Genomic DNA, 18,528 nt, shown 5'->3' with positions numbered 1-18,528 from the left:
TTTCCTTTCCTTTCCTTTCCTTTCCTTTCCTTTCCTTTCCTTTCCTTTCCTTTCCTTTCCTTTCCTTTCTTCTTTTCCTTTCCTTTCCTTTCTCTTTTCCTTTCCTTTCCTCTCCTCTCCTTTCCTTTCTTTCTTTCCTTTCTCATTCCCACAATCAGAAATTAACTCTCTACCTTCTGGCCTTCTCTAGCCCTCTGTTGGTACCCGTCTCCCCATACAATGTGTATCATGTTCAAGTCAACTAAGCAAAGAACATTGAGCACCTACTATGTATCAATTTCTTTATTAAGTCTGGAGGCTAGAAGATGCAGACCTGGTCCCCTCTGTCTTAGTTGCTTAAGGGGGAGGGAAAAAACAGCTTCCAATAGTAACAGCTACTTTCTGTTACTGAGTACTCACTATGTGTTAGGCATTGTGCTAAGTGCTCTATGTATCTCATTTAATCTGCCCAGCATCTTACTGTCATATTTACAGAGGAGGAAACTGACTCAAAGACTTGTCTAAGGTCACACGGTTCTTCATGATAGAGCTGAGATTTGAACCCAGGTAGTTTGGTTCCCAAACCCCACATGTAACTATTAGCCTGTACTGCTGAGGGATGTCATGAAGCTATGTATGTATGTATTTATTTATTTATTTAAGGTCATTCATTCATTGAAAAAAGTTGCTGAGCAGTCCTTATATGTTCAGAGCTTTGCTTTTTTCTTTTTGTTTTTTTTTTTAAAGATTTTATTTATTTATTTGACAGAGAGAGACACAGCAACAGAGGGAACACAAGCAGGGGGAGTGGGAGAGGGAGAAGCAGGCTCCCCACGGAGCAGGGAGCCTGATGCTGGACTCGATCCCAGGACCCTGGGATCATGACCTGAACCGAAGGCAGACGCTTAACGCCTGAGCCACCCAGGTGCCCCAAGAGCTTTGCTTTTTTCACAGAGGAGCTGACTTTTGAACAGAGAGTTGAAGGAGGAGTAGAGTTCTCATAGTCAGAAAAGGAGTAGGGGAAGGGCATCCAGGCAGAAGGGAAAGCATGAACCAGATCGTACCGAGAAGAAAATGGAGCCTCGTGGCAGAAGGGCGATGAGCCTGCATCTCTCGATGGGAGGAGTGGCAAATAGGTTTCATCTTGCACGCCAGCTCAGCGGGCTTGGGGGTGGCCACCTAGAGCATGGTGTTGAGAAGGATTCTGAGGCTGAGTCTGTGCCTAGTGAGAAAGAGGGGCGGGCGGATCGATTGCCAGTGTCCACCACAGGGTGGAAATACAGAGTAGCAGCTTCATGCTCTGTGTTTGTGCACCCAGGTAGAATCTCAGGTGTGAGTTGGATGATTCAGGAAATTAGACTGGAAAAGCGGGTTGGGGGCCACACTTTGAAGACTCTGAAATGCCATGCTGAAGTGTATTAAACATTCTGGCCTGCTGTCCATCTATACGAACATTTTTCTGATCTTGCCGCTTACTTCAGAAACTGGGGAACACGGCAGCTTCCTTCTTTCCCACTCTCTCTTCCTTTCACCAAAAATCCATTCTCATCTTCAGATCCAATGGATTAGAAGTATGATTTCTTATAACAAAATTCCATTACAACAAAGTCATGGAAGGGCTAAGTCAGGGGAGCCAGGCTTTACCTGTCTCTGTGAAAATACCAGTTGATTCAGTGAGGCTATTTAAGTCAATGACATGATGATACTGTTTCTAACTATGAGAACTATAGATTTGGCACTTTTATTAAAAGAGAGAGAGAGAGAGACTTAGTTCTTTTTTTCCCTCCAGTTAATCACGGTGGTCTGAATTTCTCAGTAATAACACCAATTAATGCCTCGCATCTGCGTGGCCCTTTATGATTTTCAGAACACTTTTTCCGTGCACATTGTCTCATTTAATCCTCGTAATAGTCTTATGGGAAAGAGTATTATTCTCATCCTTTCTTTTCAGGGGAGAAAAACCAAGGCTCAGCTTGTTTCACGGGAGTCCAAGCTTTGCTATGCCGCCTCTCTGAAATATGCTAATACAGCCCTAACCCAGGTTTTAAATTAGAAAGGAATACTCTTTTTTTAAGTTGAATTTTTACTGATGTGAATCATCCTGTTTTCCTCACCCACTGGACTTTGCCTCTTTGAAGCAGATTGAATAGCCGCAGAGGCCCAGGGCGGGGAGGCCTCTGAATGTGGCTGGCCCCAGCTCCCGGCCTGCACGGGAGTGCTCAGACTTTGTTCTCTGCTTTTTTAGCCTAAAAAGGAATACATGTACCTGGTAAAAGAAATTCATATAGTGTAAAAGGGATTGGAGGAAGAGCGAGCTCCCACCCACCCTGTGTTCTTGTGCTTTTCCTAGAGGCAAACTCACTCACACTAGTTTCTTGTGTCTCTTTCCAGAAATGTTCTTTGCTCCTATAAGCCTTAAGTTGAGAGCCCCTCTCTTCACACACACATGGGAAGACACTATAAACTATAAACTCTGGCCCGCATTCATTAACAATACGACAGAGATTTTTCTATAGCAGTGTATGCTACACGACCTCATTCTTTTCAGTAGCTGCTTAGCATCCTGTTGCCGGACAGCCCATAATTTATTTCACCTGTCCCCTGCTGATGGTCATGCAGGTCATTTCTAGTCTTTTACTATTAGCAACAAGGTTTCACCGAACATCCCTGCACACGTATCTTTGTACACACCTACAAGTATGTTCACAGGATAAATTCCTGGGAGTGAAATTTATTTTATTCTTAGCACTCCTACTATTGAATATTCCACTAACTTCCTTACTCGCCCACTTCACTGCCTGGTATCCTTTGGGGGAAGTTCTGACCTAAATCATACTTGCTAGAAAATTGAGTTTTAGTTCTCAGGCTTTGGTTTTAAAGAAAATGAAACACCTGAACACTCCTGCCTTTTAATGTCTTACATTTGGAAACCACTGTTGAGTTACCTGCACTCTAGCTTTCCTTCTCCAGGTTGGAACATCTTAGCTTCTTTTCCTCCTGTTTCCACTTACAGACTTATAGTCAGTTACTTTTTGCCTCAAGACTATCTCTTCTCCACAAATGGGCTGAGGTCTCAGGTGCACCATTGTGGTTGTGTTTGAAGCACGTCCCGAGTAGGGTTTTGTTACATGGACGTGGGACTGTGTCCAGAGCAGGTATCCATGTCAGGGCTCTGATCACTCTGCTGACCTGGAGAATGGGCTACATGACCGACCCCAGCCACCCTGCTCGGAGGTGATGTTCAAAGTACTTAACAACCAATATTAGACAGGGTCTCCTGGTCAGGCTCTGTAGGCGCTAGCCATTGTGCTGAAGCAGGATGGTCCAGGAGGCCCTTGCTGGGCCAAGCTCTACCCTGAAGGAGAGCCTGGATAGGTAGTGGGGGTGGGGTCCTGGAGGGTCAAGGCAGCACCCATCTCTTTGGGAAGACCTGTGAGATGTGATGTGGTTTAATAAGAAGTCCATTGGTTTATAGCGGGAGACCAGCTTTGAGTCATACCTGAATCTCTTATTAACCATGCAACCTTTGGTGAAACACATTTTTCTTGTCTCCAAATGAAGGAGTTTTTGCCATACAAAATCTAATGCCTCTTCTTGCTCTAAAATTTGAGGAAATAAAACAAGCAAAACAGTCAAGGTGGTGGGTTCTAAATCTGAACTGCCTTCCTGGTATTTTATGTTTGTTGTAATGATGCCTTTTTCCTACCTAACTTCTTCATTCAAGATCAGCCAGAGAAATGGATTTGGGGGAAGGGTCTGAAGGAAGAGAGACTGTGATCTGATTTGGGCAGCATAGGACACATTACAGAACTGTGAAAAGAGTTGAGCAAGAGAGAGGCAGGTTCAGATCCTGACTTGGCCATACTGTGCCCATTTGTTTGTTCATTCATTTGTTCGTTCATTCATTCATTCATTCATTCATTCCCTCAGTATTTATGGAGCTTCTGTCAAGTGTTGGGCACTGTTCTGGGCTCTAGGGATGGGCTAATGATTGAGGTAATGTCCCTGTTCTCTTGGGACTTACATTTTAGAGGAAACTGGGCAAGTCTCTTAACCACTTTGGACTTAAGTTCTCCTACCTGTAAATTTTTTCATGGAGAATGATACTGGTGCTGTTACCCCCCATTCTAGTGTCCATGACAGCCATTGCTAATCAAGCATGGTGCTCTAAGCAGCCACAATCACTTAATAGAAAACAAGCCTGTGTGTTATCCTGGGCTAGCTGAATTCTAACATCCTTTTCGGGCTCCGAAATTTCATTCTTATTATTTCTAAGTAAATGGGAAGGCAATATTATACTGAAGGAAAAATTGCAGTAGAACTCCAAATCATAGAACTATTGAAGCTGCAGATTTTACAAGAAAGCCGCTATCGCTTTGGTTTTGTTGGGTACAAAAGGTATGTGTTTTTGTAAAATTTATTTTAGATCTTTTGGTCTTAGACTTTTTTTCCTTCCACATCTTTTGCTGCAAGTTCTCCTGCTCAACCCACTTTACTTTGATCCCTGGATAAAGGAGAGGCTCATCAGCATTGACTTTTAACTCCTTTCACTTTGGAAACCTCTTTATGAAGCCTCCTTTTACTGGAGTCAGGTTGGACAGAATCAAATCCTGCTCCTTTTGATAAATGTTTCTACTGCACACTAGGTAACTCAACAGCAATCACCAGCAGAAGGCATCCTGGGGGCTAACGTGGCCATCTGGTCTTTTATGTTCCACTCCACACAGTGGAAGCCAAACCAAGGTTGGGCTGACAGCAACCGCTTGGCGATTTTCTCCCTGGATTCCAAAGACACCCTTGCAGTATTTCCATTTCCAATCCCCCTACCCATCCCTATAATAGACCAGCAAGACTAGTGTCCCCAAATTGAGGTCAAGTTGTTAAGAAAAAAAAAAGTTTGCATTGTTTCTGTTGGAATTGATAACTCTATCCTTCTGAGTCTTCAAATGCCTCTCTACCTCTCACCAAACAGGGAGATTTGTGGACACTGGGGACAATTTGGCTCTATATTATTTAATTCTATTAGATATACTGATAGGGGTCTGAGATTATGAACACTTTGCTCTTGTGATTTCTAAGTTTTAATGAACCAGAGGTACCTGTCTCTCTATAATAAGATACTTCTCTCCATTGCGGAATGAGAGCTGGGGTCTCCAATAGCCCAGGCTGAGGCTCCCATAATTTGTACCAATAGAGGCATTTGATGACTTGCTCAGAAGTTAACTCTTCCCTTTCCAGGAAGCCCAGCAAAATAGATGATTTCCAGCATTTAATCACAGACATAAGAGCATTTTAAGAAAGAGAAAAGAGTTCTTTATTCTTCAGTTGAATTCAGTGATTTTTTTTTTTCCTTCCAAGGGAGGGATGGGTATGGAAAATAAAAAAAATTATTGTGGCCTCGTTTAAAGCAGTAGGTATTAAATATAGATGAGATAACGCAGTTCTCCTTTTAAGACTTGTTAAGGACACCCCATCTTCTCTAGAGCCACAGAATTCTCCCGCATTTGCAAAATAAAGAGAAAGGCTCCCTAGTTTTAAGGGGTTTGGTAGGTCATTTTTGCTTAGAGTAATGTGTGGAGTGTATTGGAAAGTCTGCACAGAAGAAAAAAACCTGTGCACTTCTAAGAGCATGGATTCTGAAACCAAACTGCCTGAGTTTGAGTCCCAGCTCCACCTCTTACTATGCAGTCCTCTCTAGGGCTCAGTTTTCTCATTTGTTGAATAGGCATAATAATAACACCCGTTTGATAGACAGTTGTGAAATTAAATGAGATCGCTCCTGGAATGGTATGCTTAGCACATGGCACATTCTGTGTTATATCAACGTTAGCTACCATTTGGGCAGCTGTGCCTCCATTTCCTCATCTGCAGAATGGGGATAATAATGAGGATTAAATGAATCTCTGTAGGTAGCTAGCTAGCTAAATGAGATATAGGCCTATTCACAGCAGTGTGGATGGGATCCAGGGCTACTCACGTGATAACTGTTACTATTGTCGCACAAATTCCAAATGTTTTCCTTAGCACTGGGAGGGCAGCAGGTGAAATGGTTAAGAACCTAGAACCTGAGCCTGAATATCAAATCTGGCTCTACCTCTTATTAGCTGTGACCTTAGGTGAGTTATCTTACCTCTATGCCTCGGACTTTTCATCTATAGATTGGGACTCATACTACAATCTCTTTTACGGGGTTGCTGTGAACACAAATTGAGACAGCTCTCTGTAAAGGGCTTAGCAGGCACCCAGCATATAATCGGTGTTCAATAAACGTTTGCTGATATTTTCAGACGCTTTCTTGTAACTGTTTGATTGGAGCTGGGGAGAGGGTTCCAGGAAGAACGTGATTGGGGAAGCAGTGCTTTTCTGGAGATAATTGAAAGGCAGATGTTCTTGCTGTTCGCAGATGTGGTCACCCTCCTGGGCTTTCTCTATGCCTCCAGTGGAGAAAACACAGGCATTGTGAAGAAGTTCCCAAGGTTTCACAACCGAGAGCTGGAGGCCACCCGACGCCAGCGGATAGATTACCCAGTGTAAGAATGGGCAGATGACAGGGGCTGGTGGGGCAGTACTCTGTTTAATCTGAAGACCAGGACAGGCTCGTGGAATCCCTTAGGAGGACACACCATGGTGATATGCTACGGGAAAATGTGGAGATCCACTCCGCTTAGACAGAATTTGTGGTCCAAAGCGTTCTCGAATTATTCTTGCCATTAGCAGTCCTCAGTTTGCCTTGGACTTTCTGTGCTGGTCCCAGGAATGTCACGAGCAGGGGAGCAAGGTGTGGGAGCCTGAGGCCTTGCAAGCTTTGGGGTGCAGCCAGCCGTAGCCAGCGCACACCGCTGCTTTTGCTTTGCTTTTTCAGTCTTGAAAGATTGGATGAGCTGCTTGAAATCTCACAACTTCTGATCTCCTCCATTGATTTCAGCAAAACCCAGATATATTTTTTTCCTTCTGCTGAATTGAAGATGCTGAAAACAGTTCCTGGTTCACCTCAAACTGGATGGATTTAGCAGAGTGATTTAATTCTTCCCATGCTGCTGGCTGTAGAAAGATCTTGACTCACTTTACTGAGCGTATGTTCTTGCTAAGCTTCCTTGTAATAACTTATCTTCATGAGCTTGCTCAGCTGGGTGGGTCAGGAGGGAGCTGTGTGACACCATCTGTTTGCATATCTCACCAACTGATTCTGAGGCCAGATTAGAAAGCCCAGAAGATTCTAAAGGACTTGTTTGGGTATCTCCCCAAAGAGCTCGGGGCCACGGCCACGTTAACCCAAACTGTGAATTGCTTACTGGAGTCATGGCGAGAACTCGGCACATTTGTTTTGACCTTGATTCCTGTTTGACCTGCGAAATGCAGTTACTCCCAGTTCCCCATCTTGGAACTGCTGGTCACTAACACAATGGGTGGCATCAAGCAAGCGTTCAGCAAATATTTGCTGAGTGATGGATGGATCTCACATCTTGGCTAAATGTGTCCTAGTTGACTACTGTTATTTTATTCTCAGCCCACAAATCACAGATGTACAATACTTTTTTCGACTAAAATAGCCCCGGTCCAGAAATGGAACAATTAGATTAGTTGTTCCATATGGGTCAGACGGAACTGTGATCCTGAACAACCTAATGTGTGCATTAAAATAGTATCTACGTGTCCCAATTAACATATAGCAATGCCATTTACAGATTACGACACTTTTCTACCTTAAGGCTTTTATCTTGGAAGGAAACAAAATTGCTCAAAAAGCCCTAATTATGTTTTTTTTCTTTTAATCATTGAAATTAGAATAGCTTCTTATCAAATCACCTCTTATTAAAATCCAGATTTTTATTTTATGTCTGGCTTTCTAAACCTTAATCAAGAATTCAAATGGCAGGCATGTGAGATTCTCCAAGAGGCACAGAAACAGAGTTTTTGGTGCAAGGTACAATGTCTGCTAGTTTTGTACAATGATTCTTAACTCCTGTCTTTCACAGTTACTGTAACTACCTCCTTTGTCTCAAAAATCAAGCTTTGCAAGCTGATCTCCCATGATGAACATGAAGGCAAATTCATCCCTTCATTGGAAAGAAAGCAATTTACTTGGTCATTGTTGACTATAATTATCTGTTCTTGGATGATATCAATCTGCAGATTTTTTTCTTTCTCCTCACTCTTGTAGGTTTACTGTTTCATTGTGGCTTTATTTACTCCATTATTGCAAGGCCAATCTCTGTGGGATTCTGTACTTTGTTGATTCTAATGAGATGTACGGCACACCATCTGTATTTCTCACTGAAGAGGGTAAGTATGAAACGGAACCTTTAAAATGATATGGTAGTTTTCTTGTGCTCCCTTGGCAGATATGTCTGGAATTAAGAAAGATACCGTCAACGTGGCAGTTCAGTGAGAGCAATGATTTTTAAATGCGGATTCTTTTCAACTTTTCTTTTTTCTTTTTTTTTTCCCCTGGAAGCTTAAAACACATGTCTTCTTTAGGAAGGAACCCACTTGTGCGTTCTTTTGCTTGCTTTTTTCTTGTTTGTAGGGAGAAGGCACACGTTCTGGTCGGAGAGCTCCTTAGGACAATTGTCAGAAAGGTGCAGTCACTTCATGCCGTCCTCAGTATTTTTTTTTTTTTTTAAGATTTTATTTATTTATTTGACACAGAGAGAGAGACAGCGAGAGAGGGAACACAAGCAGGGAGATTGGGAGAGGGAGAAGCAGGCTTCCCGTGGAGCGGGGAGCCCGATGCAGGGCTCGATCCCAGGACCCTGGGATCATGACCTGAGCCGAAGGCAGACGCTTAACGACTGAGCCACCCAGGCGCCCCCGTCCTCAGTATTTTTTTGTCGTTTTTCACGAGCTTTAATTTTCCTTGTAGGCCACTTGCATATCCAAATGCATCTCGTCAAAGGAGAAGACCTTGCTGTGAAAACGAAATTCACCATGCCTCTGAAGGAGTGGTTTCGACTGGATATCTCTTTTAACGGAGGCCAGGTATCTGTGCGCTCGCTCCGTGAGTCCCTCCATGTTAGGTGTTGCAGTAAAGGCGGGGAGCAAGGGCGCCTGCAAGAGCAAACGTGTGGTAAATGATAAACTCTTTACAACTCTACACTTCTTCGAGCAAACGTTTATAGATGGAAGTTTAAATCATGAGAATCCCATCCCATTTAATTAACTTCTAAAGTGCTTCTTTCGACCATACTGTGAATGAGTAAATAATATAGCCTGCTCTATGTCCACAATTATCTGAGCAATTCCGTTGTTTTTCTCCCCTAGGGGAGATAGCTTTGTGGAGATAAATGTTAAAACAGCATCGGTCATGTTTATACAGTGTTATCAGATCTATGACTTTTTTTTTTTTTTTACCGGAAATTTATTGGCTAGTTCAGCCAAGAAATGGTTTGACTGTTCTTGGCAGTTACACAATTGCTGACGTTTGGCATTAAGCAAATAATAACCAACAAACCTAAGTGATCATTCTGGTGGGACAGAGGGGATTTATCTGCTTTGTACTATAAAACATAGCACATAACTGCTTCAAACTCTCATAATGCAGATTTTATGGATTATGGCAAATCTGTTGTTATAATTGAAGACCATTCCGTTTCTCGATATATTTGATGCCAACGTGCTACGTTTTTTCTTGTTACTTTACTTCCTCATCAGCTTTTCTTATTGATTTGTGATTTTCCGGTAACAAAAGTGGAAGAGACCTGTTGTTTGTCTTATGTATTAGATAAGACACAGGCTTCCCTTGGTGTTTATGTTTATCGCATTTCCTTTTCCTGGAGAGAAAAGAAATCAGGTCAGTCCTTGTTGCCTCCCTAAGAAAAGTCTGTAAAAGGTTAGCTGGGATTTTTTTGTATGTTTGTTGGTTTCCTTAACAATGTGAGGTGACCTAGCTGTGGTCTGTTGTCCAGCTTCCCACTTATATAAGGATTATTATGGCATTACAGCTTGGTTGCTGCTTGCTCCTGAGGTGAAGGTGAAGGTCAGCTCAGTACTCTGTGTCACTTAAGCGGGTATCAAACCATCAGAGCAAATCACAGATTTAGTTTGCACCTTATGTATGCAAGGCTCTTTGCTCATGGAGCTTATCGACTATTTATGGGAGAAGCATTACGCAGGTGACAGGATGTCCTAAGGAGAGCTTAATTACCAAATGATTCATATTGACTCGGGGAAGAGAGGTAGCACTTCATGCTGGGATGCTCGGGGAAGGTTTCACAGGGAAGGTTCCTACGGATTGGGTGGAATTGAGAGGGAGAGGAGACGAGGGAACATTTTAGCACATCACTGGGGGTTAGCAGATAAACCAGGTTGGAGTGGAAATTTGTAGACTGTAGAAAACTAATAGAAGAAACAAAATGTCTTTAGGGGTAGCATGTGGACAATCTTGACTATCAAGGAATCTGGATTTCTGTTTGCAAGGTGGCCGGGTGTCATGGAAGATTTTCGAGCCAGAACAGAGTTAATCAAAGTAGTCCTTTAATTAAGGAGATGAATTTAATTTAGCAGAGTACGTTGGGGTAAGGATTAAAAAGACCAGATTGGATGGAAAGAAAAAAGAAGTAGGGTTGGGTTTTTGTTGTTGTTGTTATTGTTGTTTGGTAGACTTTTCCCTTTTGTCCTACTTTCTTTCCATCCTATCTCGTCTTCCTAATATATCTATAGGTCCCTAAAACCGTATTATTGTTTTTCCACATGACATCCGCCTCTGTGGTGGGACTACCGTACTCACTGCTTTGACTAAATGGACAAGTGACCTAAAGCCAGTGGCTGGTTTAGAGAAACAACTGATTGGAGTCATTTTCTTCTCTAAGCCAACATGTTGCATACAGATGAATTGGGTTGGTTTTTGTGTTAGTTTGCCTCTCATAGACAGTGTTGTAGCCACACCTTTGAGACCCTCGTTAGCTCAGCGCATATTTTCTAAACCCTTGCTCAGTGCTAGCACTGGGGGTGGGGGGGTGGGGGGAGAAGGAGCCCCTTAGCTCCAGGGGCTTATGTTGTAGTAGCCATCCGAGACACGAGAAGAATGCGTGACAGCTAACAACATTATCAACAAAAACATTGTCACTGTTGAAAAGACAATGATGATTCTCCATGCTTAGGGAAAGAGAGTAGGGAGCAGCAGTGCGTGGAGAACGCTCAGCACCAACTTGTTTCTCCCCCGAAGGCTCTCATGGAATCAAAGTAAAATTTCATAAACCTCTTATAGTATCTTATGCATTTCCTTCTCTTCCTATGCAACAAAATTTTGAGCACAAGTACACCAAGCAAAGCTGTGGCTTATAGCTTGGAAATATCTGAACCCCACTGGGGGAAACTGCATGATGGCTATGGTTACCATGTGAAGTCATTTGGAGAAATTAAATTTCTTTAATCTTAAAATATACACAGGGCTAGTAAAGTATTACTTTTATTTCTGCAGAAATGGATCAGGTGAGAGGCTACGTAGCCCATTTTATGAGTAATTTATACCTAGGACTGTATTTATGATGTGAGGTGTTGGGGCATAATTGATCTTGTGTATTTCTCCCACACAGATCGTAGTCACCACCAGCATTGGACAGGATTTGAAAAGCTACCATAATCAGACCATTAGGTAAGTGCGATATTTTCTTTTTATTCAACATGATGTTGGATAAGGATTAAGAAATCGTCATACGTTAGCCCTCAACCCTAATGTTCTTCCCACACCCCCTTATTCAGCTTTCGAGCATGGACTGTGTCTAGTCTGCCCTAAAGCTCAGTCTTCGCACTTTTTTTGTTTTCCATCCGCAAACTCCCCTCTCTTTCCCCACAACATTTTTTTCTAAGAAGAGAAACTATTCCTCTCTCCAGATCTCATTGTAAATCCTTCCTTTCATGGCACTTGATAATTCATTTTCTTTGAAAATTATCTTCTATGAAGGATTCTGAAAAACAAATCAACATATTAATGTTGCTTATTGAGAATGGTTGGTAACTTTGGCCTAGTATAAAACATAAAAGCAGACAGTCTTCATATTTATGTTTATAATCTAAATTTGAAATGCATGCAACTATTGCTATTGGTGTAACTTTTCATCCTCGTGTAACCATTCTCCACAAGAGTTACAGAAACTGAGAACTGGGTCCTTTGCCTTGTGTTTCATAATTTTTACGTTTGCCCCTACACCCCTGTCTAATAGCGGGGTTTCTAGGGGCAGAACCGTGGGGCAGTCTCCTTTGGGAACTCGGAATACCTCAACATGGCTAGATTTTATATATATATATATATATATATATACACACACACACACTCAAACACTTAAGAATAAATGTAAAAAAACAGAAACAAAAACTACCAGCTTTATATGTATAATTTATGTATGCATGTATAATACACACATACCAGCTTTGTCTGGATAATTTAAAAAAATGTATCAGGCACTTTGGCTGGGGGCGGGGGGCTCATGTAGCTACTTTACTACAGCAAGCAGGAAACTGTCTCTCCGAACAGGCTCGTTCACTCAGACTCCTCACACAAGCCAGATTTTCTTGGAAACCAGTTATTGAAGAAAGGAACACCAGGAGAGATAGAGACAAGGGAACGGAGCGGGGCATACACCCTGCTTTTCTCTCTCCCCCCGCCCCAGACCCTCCCCTCCCACCATCCCGGTTTACATTTAAGTCAAACTGATGGCCTTCAGGCTCTGGACACATAGAACAATTCTTATTTTCAGGGCCAGATTAAAAGATTGCAGTTATAAGGAAAGGCTAAAGAGGTGTTATTCTTTAGCCTGCAAAGAGAAGGTCAGGGGTGATGTTAACAGCTGTATGGGGACAGAGAGGCTGGGGCCTGAGAACAGAGGGGAAGTCTGAAAGGGGGCCACGTGGACTTAGACCAGTCAGAAAGCATTCAACGGACATGAGTTTTGTTGTAGAACAGAGTTCAGGAATAAGAGAGGCCTGGGAGCTTGGAGAAACCGATGATGTGTGGCTCCTTTGGGAGTCTTGTCCGGGGCCCCGCTCTGCACAGTGGGCCCCAGAGATCGAGGGTTTGCGTTTTGGGGATGCGAAGTCTGGAATAGTACCTTCTCCTTTCTCTCTGGATGCCCAACCCTGAGCCCAGGAAGTTTTTGACAGAAGACTGCTTTCATAGGCTTTTTTCATTCTCTGTGTAAAAGCTTCCTTTCACCATACATCCCAGTGACCTAGATGCTGGCACGAGTGAATTGCAGATGGAGAGATCACAGGGTGATCCAGGCCTGCGCCTGGGATGCAGAGAGAGAGACCTATGCCTTCCACATAAAATTTAAGGAGGTGCCAAAAAACACAGTAATTTTATTAGTTTGCTAGTGTTGCTGGAACAAAGCAGCCCAAGCTGAGTGGCTTAAACAACTGAAAATTATTGTCTTACATTTCTAGAAGCTAGAGGTCCAAGGTCAAGTGTCAGCAGGGCCGTGCTTTCTCTGAAAGGTCTGGGGAAAGAGCTGGTCTAGGCTCTGAGCCTGCCAGGCCTCTCTCCAGCTTCTGACAGCTTCGGGACTGTGGTGGCGGGGCCCCAGTCTTCGCGGCATTTTCCCTGTTACTGTGTGTGTCCTTCATATTTCCCCTTCTGTGAGGACACCAGTCATACTGGATTGAGGGCCCATTCTGCTAGTATGGCCTCATCTCAACTAATTACATCTGCAATGGTCCTCTTTCCAAATAAGGTCACATTCTGAAAGTCTGGGCGTTCAGACTTCAACGTATGAATCTGCGGTGGGGGGAATGACACAATTGAACTCCTAACAGTAATCATGATAAATGACATTTAATATAATATTGTAAGAAATAAAAATTAATGTAAGGAATATACAATGAACAAAAAATAAAAGTTTTAAGTAAATACAGAATCCGTGTGATCATATAAGATTCCGGAAAGGAGGACTGATTTTCAGGTACAGACCGATTCGACATTCCACATAAAACATTGAAATGGGGGCACCTGGGTGGCTCAGTCATTAAGCGTCTGCCTTCGGCTCAAGTCACGGTCCTGGGGTCCTGGGATCAAGCCCTGCATTGGCTCCCTGCTCCGCGGGAAACCCGCATCTCCCTCTCCCACTCCCCCTGCTTGTGTTCTTTCTCTTGCTGTGTCTCTCTCTGTCAAATAAATAAATAAAATCTTAAAAACAAACAAACAAACACTGAAATGGTCCCTGACCTCATAATAGAGGCAGTCCCCAGACCCAGGAGTGTCCCTGGCCACCTTCTCAGCTGCCGTTCCTGTACTCCTGGGACCTCACCCATCAATAGAAGAACTGAAGATTTAATGTCGGGCTTACCTGGGATTCCTGTGGTTAGATATTTGGAATCTCATCCATCAGAGAGATCTTAGAGTGGGCCAACCCAGTGAACGAAACACCAGATATTTCAGATGGTTATAGGCATTCTTTTTTACTCCTTGTTGTCATGTAAACATAATGCTGTCCCATCAAGGTAGTGTGGAAAGATCAGTAAATAAGTGCTCAGAAGTGCAGTGCTCCACACAGATGAAAGGCTGTCAGTGACCTTGGGTGACAGGTAACAACTTCAGGCCTGTACAGTGTTTATCCTTCATTCATTTATCCAATATACACCCATTCATCCAATACCTCTACCATGCACCTGACACAGTGCCGGATTCTGGGAATAAAATGATGAATGAAGAGAATACAGTCAGTCCCTACCTTCAGGAAGAAGAAAGAAAGAAAGAAGAAAGAAAGAAAGAAAGAAAGAAAGAAAGAAAGAAAGATCAGTGGGGGAGACAGATCTTAAATTCATAAATAAATATAAAATTACAAATTGTGATTTCTGGAAAGGAATCGAATAGGATAGTTTCAGAGGATACTCAAGGGGGTCAGAATTTACAGCAGGTCCCAAAGAAGGGACATTTGAGATGATAATTACTCTAAGCGGGGAGAGGGATGGCTAATTTGAAGCTCTAAGTTTCCCTACTAAAGAACTGTCGAGCTGGGGCTGTTTTCTAATTCTGAGTGAGACTTATTTAACGACGTCGGAGGTTTGTTCAGGCTGCCGGAGCTTGGCAGTTATAAACCGAGGCGGTCTCCTATGTCCAGATAAGAGTAAAGATAGTTTGCCAGTGTGTCTGAGGTTTCCAAAAGTGACGGCCTAGGCTTTGGAACTGTCTAGCTCAGCTTTTATGTCCGTGAAATTGATGACCATCAAACAGGGCACACACAGTACAAGGAAGCGCTTGCAATCTGTGCAGCCACGGAGGGGATTTAAGAGGAGAAAAATGTAGAGGCTCCGAGGTGGATGGAGAGCAGGCTGGAAAGATTTCCTACTTAGCTGTTCCTTTTGGGTTCCCAGACCCAATTCCAAGATGGGGGAGGGCTTCCCTCCTACCCACACCAAGCAATTCTGAGACACCAGCAGGGTGTCCAAGAATTCAACTCAACTCCACCACTGTCTTCCCAGAGATAGTATCAGATGCCACAGGGGAAGGGTCAGTCCTACAAGATGACCCCCACCCCCACTTCAGACGCCAGTGGCAAGCCCCAGACTGGAGATTAGAGGTTCCAGGGACCTCCTCCTTAGGTTCTTTTGATTTGCTAGAGCAGCTCCCAGAACTCAGGGAAGTACTTACTTACATTTACCCGTTTATTAAAGGATCTGATATAGGATAGTAATCAACAGCCAGGTGAAGAGACATGGGGTGACGGCTGGGAAAAGGGCACAGAGCTCCCATGCCCTCTCCAGGTGTGCCGCTCTCCCCAGCCTCCCTGTGGTCACCAACTTTGAGGCTCTCCCCCAGTCCTTCAAGGTTGTTTTCATTTTTAAGATTTTATTTTATTTATTTGTCAGAGAGAGAGAGAGAGCACAAGCGGAGGGAGTGGCAGGCAAAGGGAGAAGCAGGCTCTCCCCTGAGTAAGGAGCCTGATGGGGGACTCAATCCCAGGACCCTGGGATTGTGACCTGAGCAGAAAGCAGATGCTCAACCGACTGAGCCACCCAGACGTGCCAGTCCTTTAGGGTTTTTATGGAGGCATCATTACATAGTCGTGGTTGACTAAGACATCGGCCATTGGCTGATTCAACCTGCAGCCCTTCTCCCCTCCCTGGAGGTTGGGGAGTAGAACTAAAAGTTTCAATCCTCTAGTCACATCGTTGGTCCACCAGGGAACCAGCCCCCGCCTTTGGGTGGAGTCACCTTGTTTGATATAACAAAAGACGTCTTTACTACTTTCAACACTTAGGAGGTCCCAAGGGTTTAGGAAGCATTGTGAGCCAGGAACTGTGGACAAAGACCAAATACATATTCCTTTTTTTTTTTTTTTAAGCTTCTATTTATTTATTTGACACAGAGAGAGAGAAAGTGAGAGAGGGAACACAAGCAGGGGGTGTGGGAGAGGGAGAAGCAGGCTTTCTGCTGAGCAGAGAGCCCGATGTGGGGCTCGATCCCAGGACCCTGGGATTGTGACCTGAGCTGAAGGCAAACGCTCAACGACTGAGCCACCCAGACGCCCCATCTTTTTTTTTTTTTTAAGATTTATTTATTTTAGAAGGGGGAAAGCACACGCGTGTGAATGCGTGGAGGGAGGGGCAGAGGGGGAGAGAGAGAGAGAATCTGAAGCAGGCTTCACACTGAGTGGAGAGCCCGATGCAGGGCTCAGTCTCACAACCCCGAGATCGTGACCTGAGCCGAAATCAAGAGTTGGACGCTTAACCAACTGAGCCACCCACGTGCCCCCAAATATATATTGCTTATACACCACAATGTTGCAGTTATATTATGATAATGATAAAAAAAAAACCCAAAAATTACAATCCAGTACCATAGGGACCAAGTAATTTAATGATTAGTTGAAAAATTCAGTTAAAGCAAAGATCCATTTAAAAAGATATTTACCATAAACATTTTATTTTAATTAAAAAACAGAAAAGTACATTCATCTACCAATCTTTCCAGATAGGGCCTTTCCTTTGTTCCAAATCTACCGATTGGACTTCCCTGAGGTCTTTCTTGCATAAACGGCACCCAATTCTTGTTTCTTACAAATGGAAAGAAAACAAAGACCTTTGTGAAACTATCAAAGCCAAGATATGTCTAGATTTCTTCCTTTTTTTTTGAATCTTTTACCGTTGTCCTAATTCCACACTTTTTAAGCAACCGTTCTTTTCTGAGTCAACCCAAAATATTCCACTTAATTGTTACAGAATGAACAACGCTTTCTTCCCGATCCATATTTTATTGAATGACATAATAGTTCATTAAATTGTATAATTACAATGACCGTACAATTGGCACTGTCAGGTTTGGGAACAGACACTTCTTATTCTTACTTAGGATAACCCCAGGTTGCTTGGCTTCTCTGGTCTAACTGCTGGTATCCCGCAGTGGATCAGGTTAATAATTATAACCGTAGTTAACAGTTATGGGGCCAACCATGTGCCAGGCACTGTTCTAAATGCCCTGTTTAAATATTAGTTTATTTAATCCTCACAACAGCCCTGTCGGTACATACTGTTTTCATCTCTATTTAAACAATGAGAAGACTAAGGATCCTGAGAGTAGGCGCCAGCCAGCGAGCATCCAGCACGTTGCAGGGATAGCCAGCAGGGGCGCTGGTGAGTTGGTTGAGCCGAGTTCCATTAAGAGAGCTTCTCTATTGTAGAAGTTTTGTATCCCTCAAGTGCCAGGTATTACATCGTCGTGAGGGTGGCTGGAATGTTAAGTCTTTCTACGGTCTTGAAAAACAAAATCAATTCACAGCTCTCAGAGATAATAACTTTGTGGTCCCAGTGGAAAATAAAGGGAAGGACCATCAAGCCTGAGATTCTGAAAAGAAAAATATCAGGAGAAGAAGCCCTCCTTTTCCATTTTAGCCGCATTCGTGTAAAGCTAATTTCTAAGCGTTCACTTCTGCCGTCTGTTGGTGTTGTCAGAGTCTCATTCCTTCTCCCTTTCATCTTCCTCTCCAGCCAGGCGCACCTGCTAGGGTTCGGGTTCCTTGGTAACATCCAGTACATCCCCTCTCTTGGGATAACCCCAGGTTGCTTGGCTTCTCTGGTCTAACTGCTGGTATCTTGCCCTGTCCCTGTTGGCATCACCCTGGCCCATTGCTTTCGTGACTCGCTGGGCTCCTGGAGGCTTGCCTGACATTTTGTTTTCTTTCCGTCTGCTTCCATCTGCCCTCTGCCTTCCCTGACTCTTTCCTCTTTGTCTGGCTTCTCACTTGATGCTTGTCTTGACCCCCTCCCGCCAATCTGCTGTCTTCGTAGGCTCTGATCCCACCTTGTTCACCTATCCTATTTTAGTTTTTAAATAGGCAATAAATATGCCTGTTTAAAAAAATCAAAACGATATGAAAAGATGTACAGTTAGATGTCTTGCTCCTACCTCTGCCCCTATCCACTCCATCCCCTACCCTCCATGCCCTGGGGAAATACTATTATTAATTTCTTGGAGTATATACTTAGAGTTTTTAAAATGCAAATACAAAAAAAAAAAACCATCCATTCTCCTCTTTCTTGGATAAGAAGTATATGCTCTTCGTTCCACTTTTGTTTTTCTTTTTTTCACTTAATATATTAGAGATCTCTCCAGGTCAG

At 43.3% G+C, this 18,528-nt stretch overlaps 1 protein-coding gene across 1 annotated transcript in view; it reads left to right on the top strand.

Annotated features, from left to right (window-relative positions):
• The window catches only part of SEL1L3 (SEL1L family member 3), a 98,536-nt gene that overhangs the window by 17,513 nt on the left and 62,495 nt on the right, over positions 1 to 18,528 (top strand). Inside the window, exons 3-6 of the mRNA XM_032400123.1 lie at positions 6,383 to 6,509; positions 8,141 to 8,262; positions 8,843 to 8,958; positions 11,514 to 11,572. Coding sequence (XP_032256014.1) covers positions 6,383 to 6,509; positions 8,141 to 8,262; positions 8,843 to 8,958; positions 11,514 to 11,572 — 424 coding nt within the window. The remainder of the gene's footprint in view (positions 1 to 6,382; positions 6,510 to 8,140; positions 8,263 to 8,842; positions 8,959 to 11,513; positions 11,573 to 18,528) is intronic.

This window comes from Phoca vitulina, unplaced genomic scaffold, assembly GCF_004348235.1.
Source record: "Phoca vitulina isolate PV1807 unplaced genomic scaffold, GSC_HSeal_1.0 scaffold3, whole genome shotgun sequence".
Classification (NCBI taxonomy): Eukaryota; Metazoa; Chordata; class Mammalia; order Carnivora; family Phocidae; genus Phoca; species Phoca vitulina.
The sequence above is the reverse complement of the archived record's forward strand: the minus strand, read 5'-3'. Positions and strand labels throughout refer to the sequence as shown.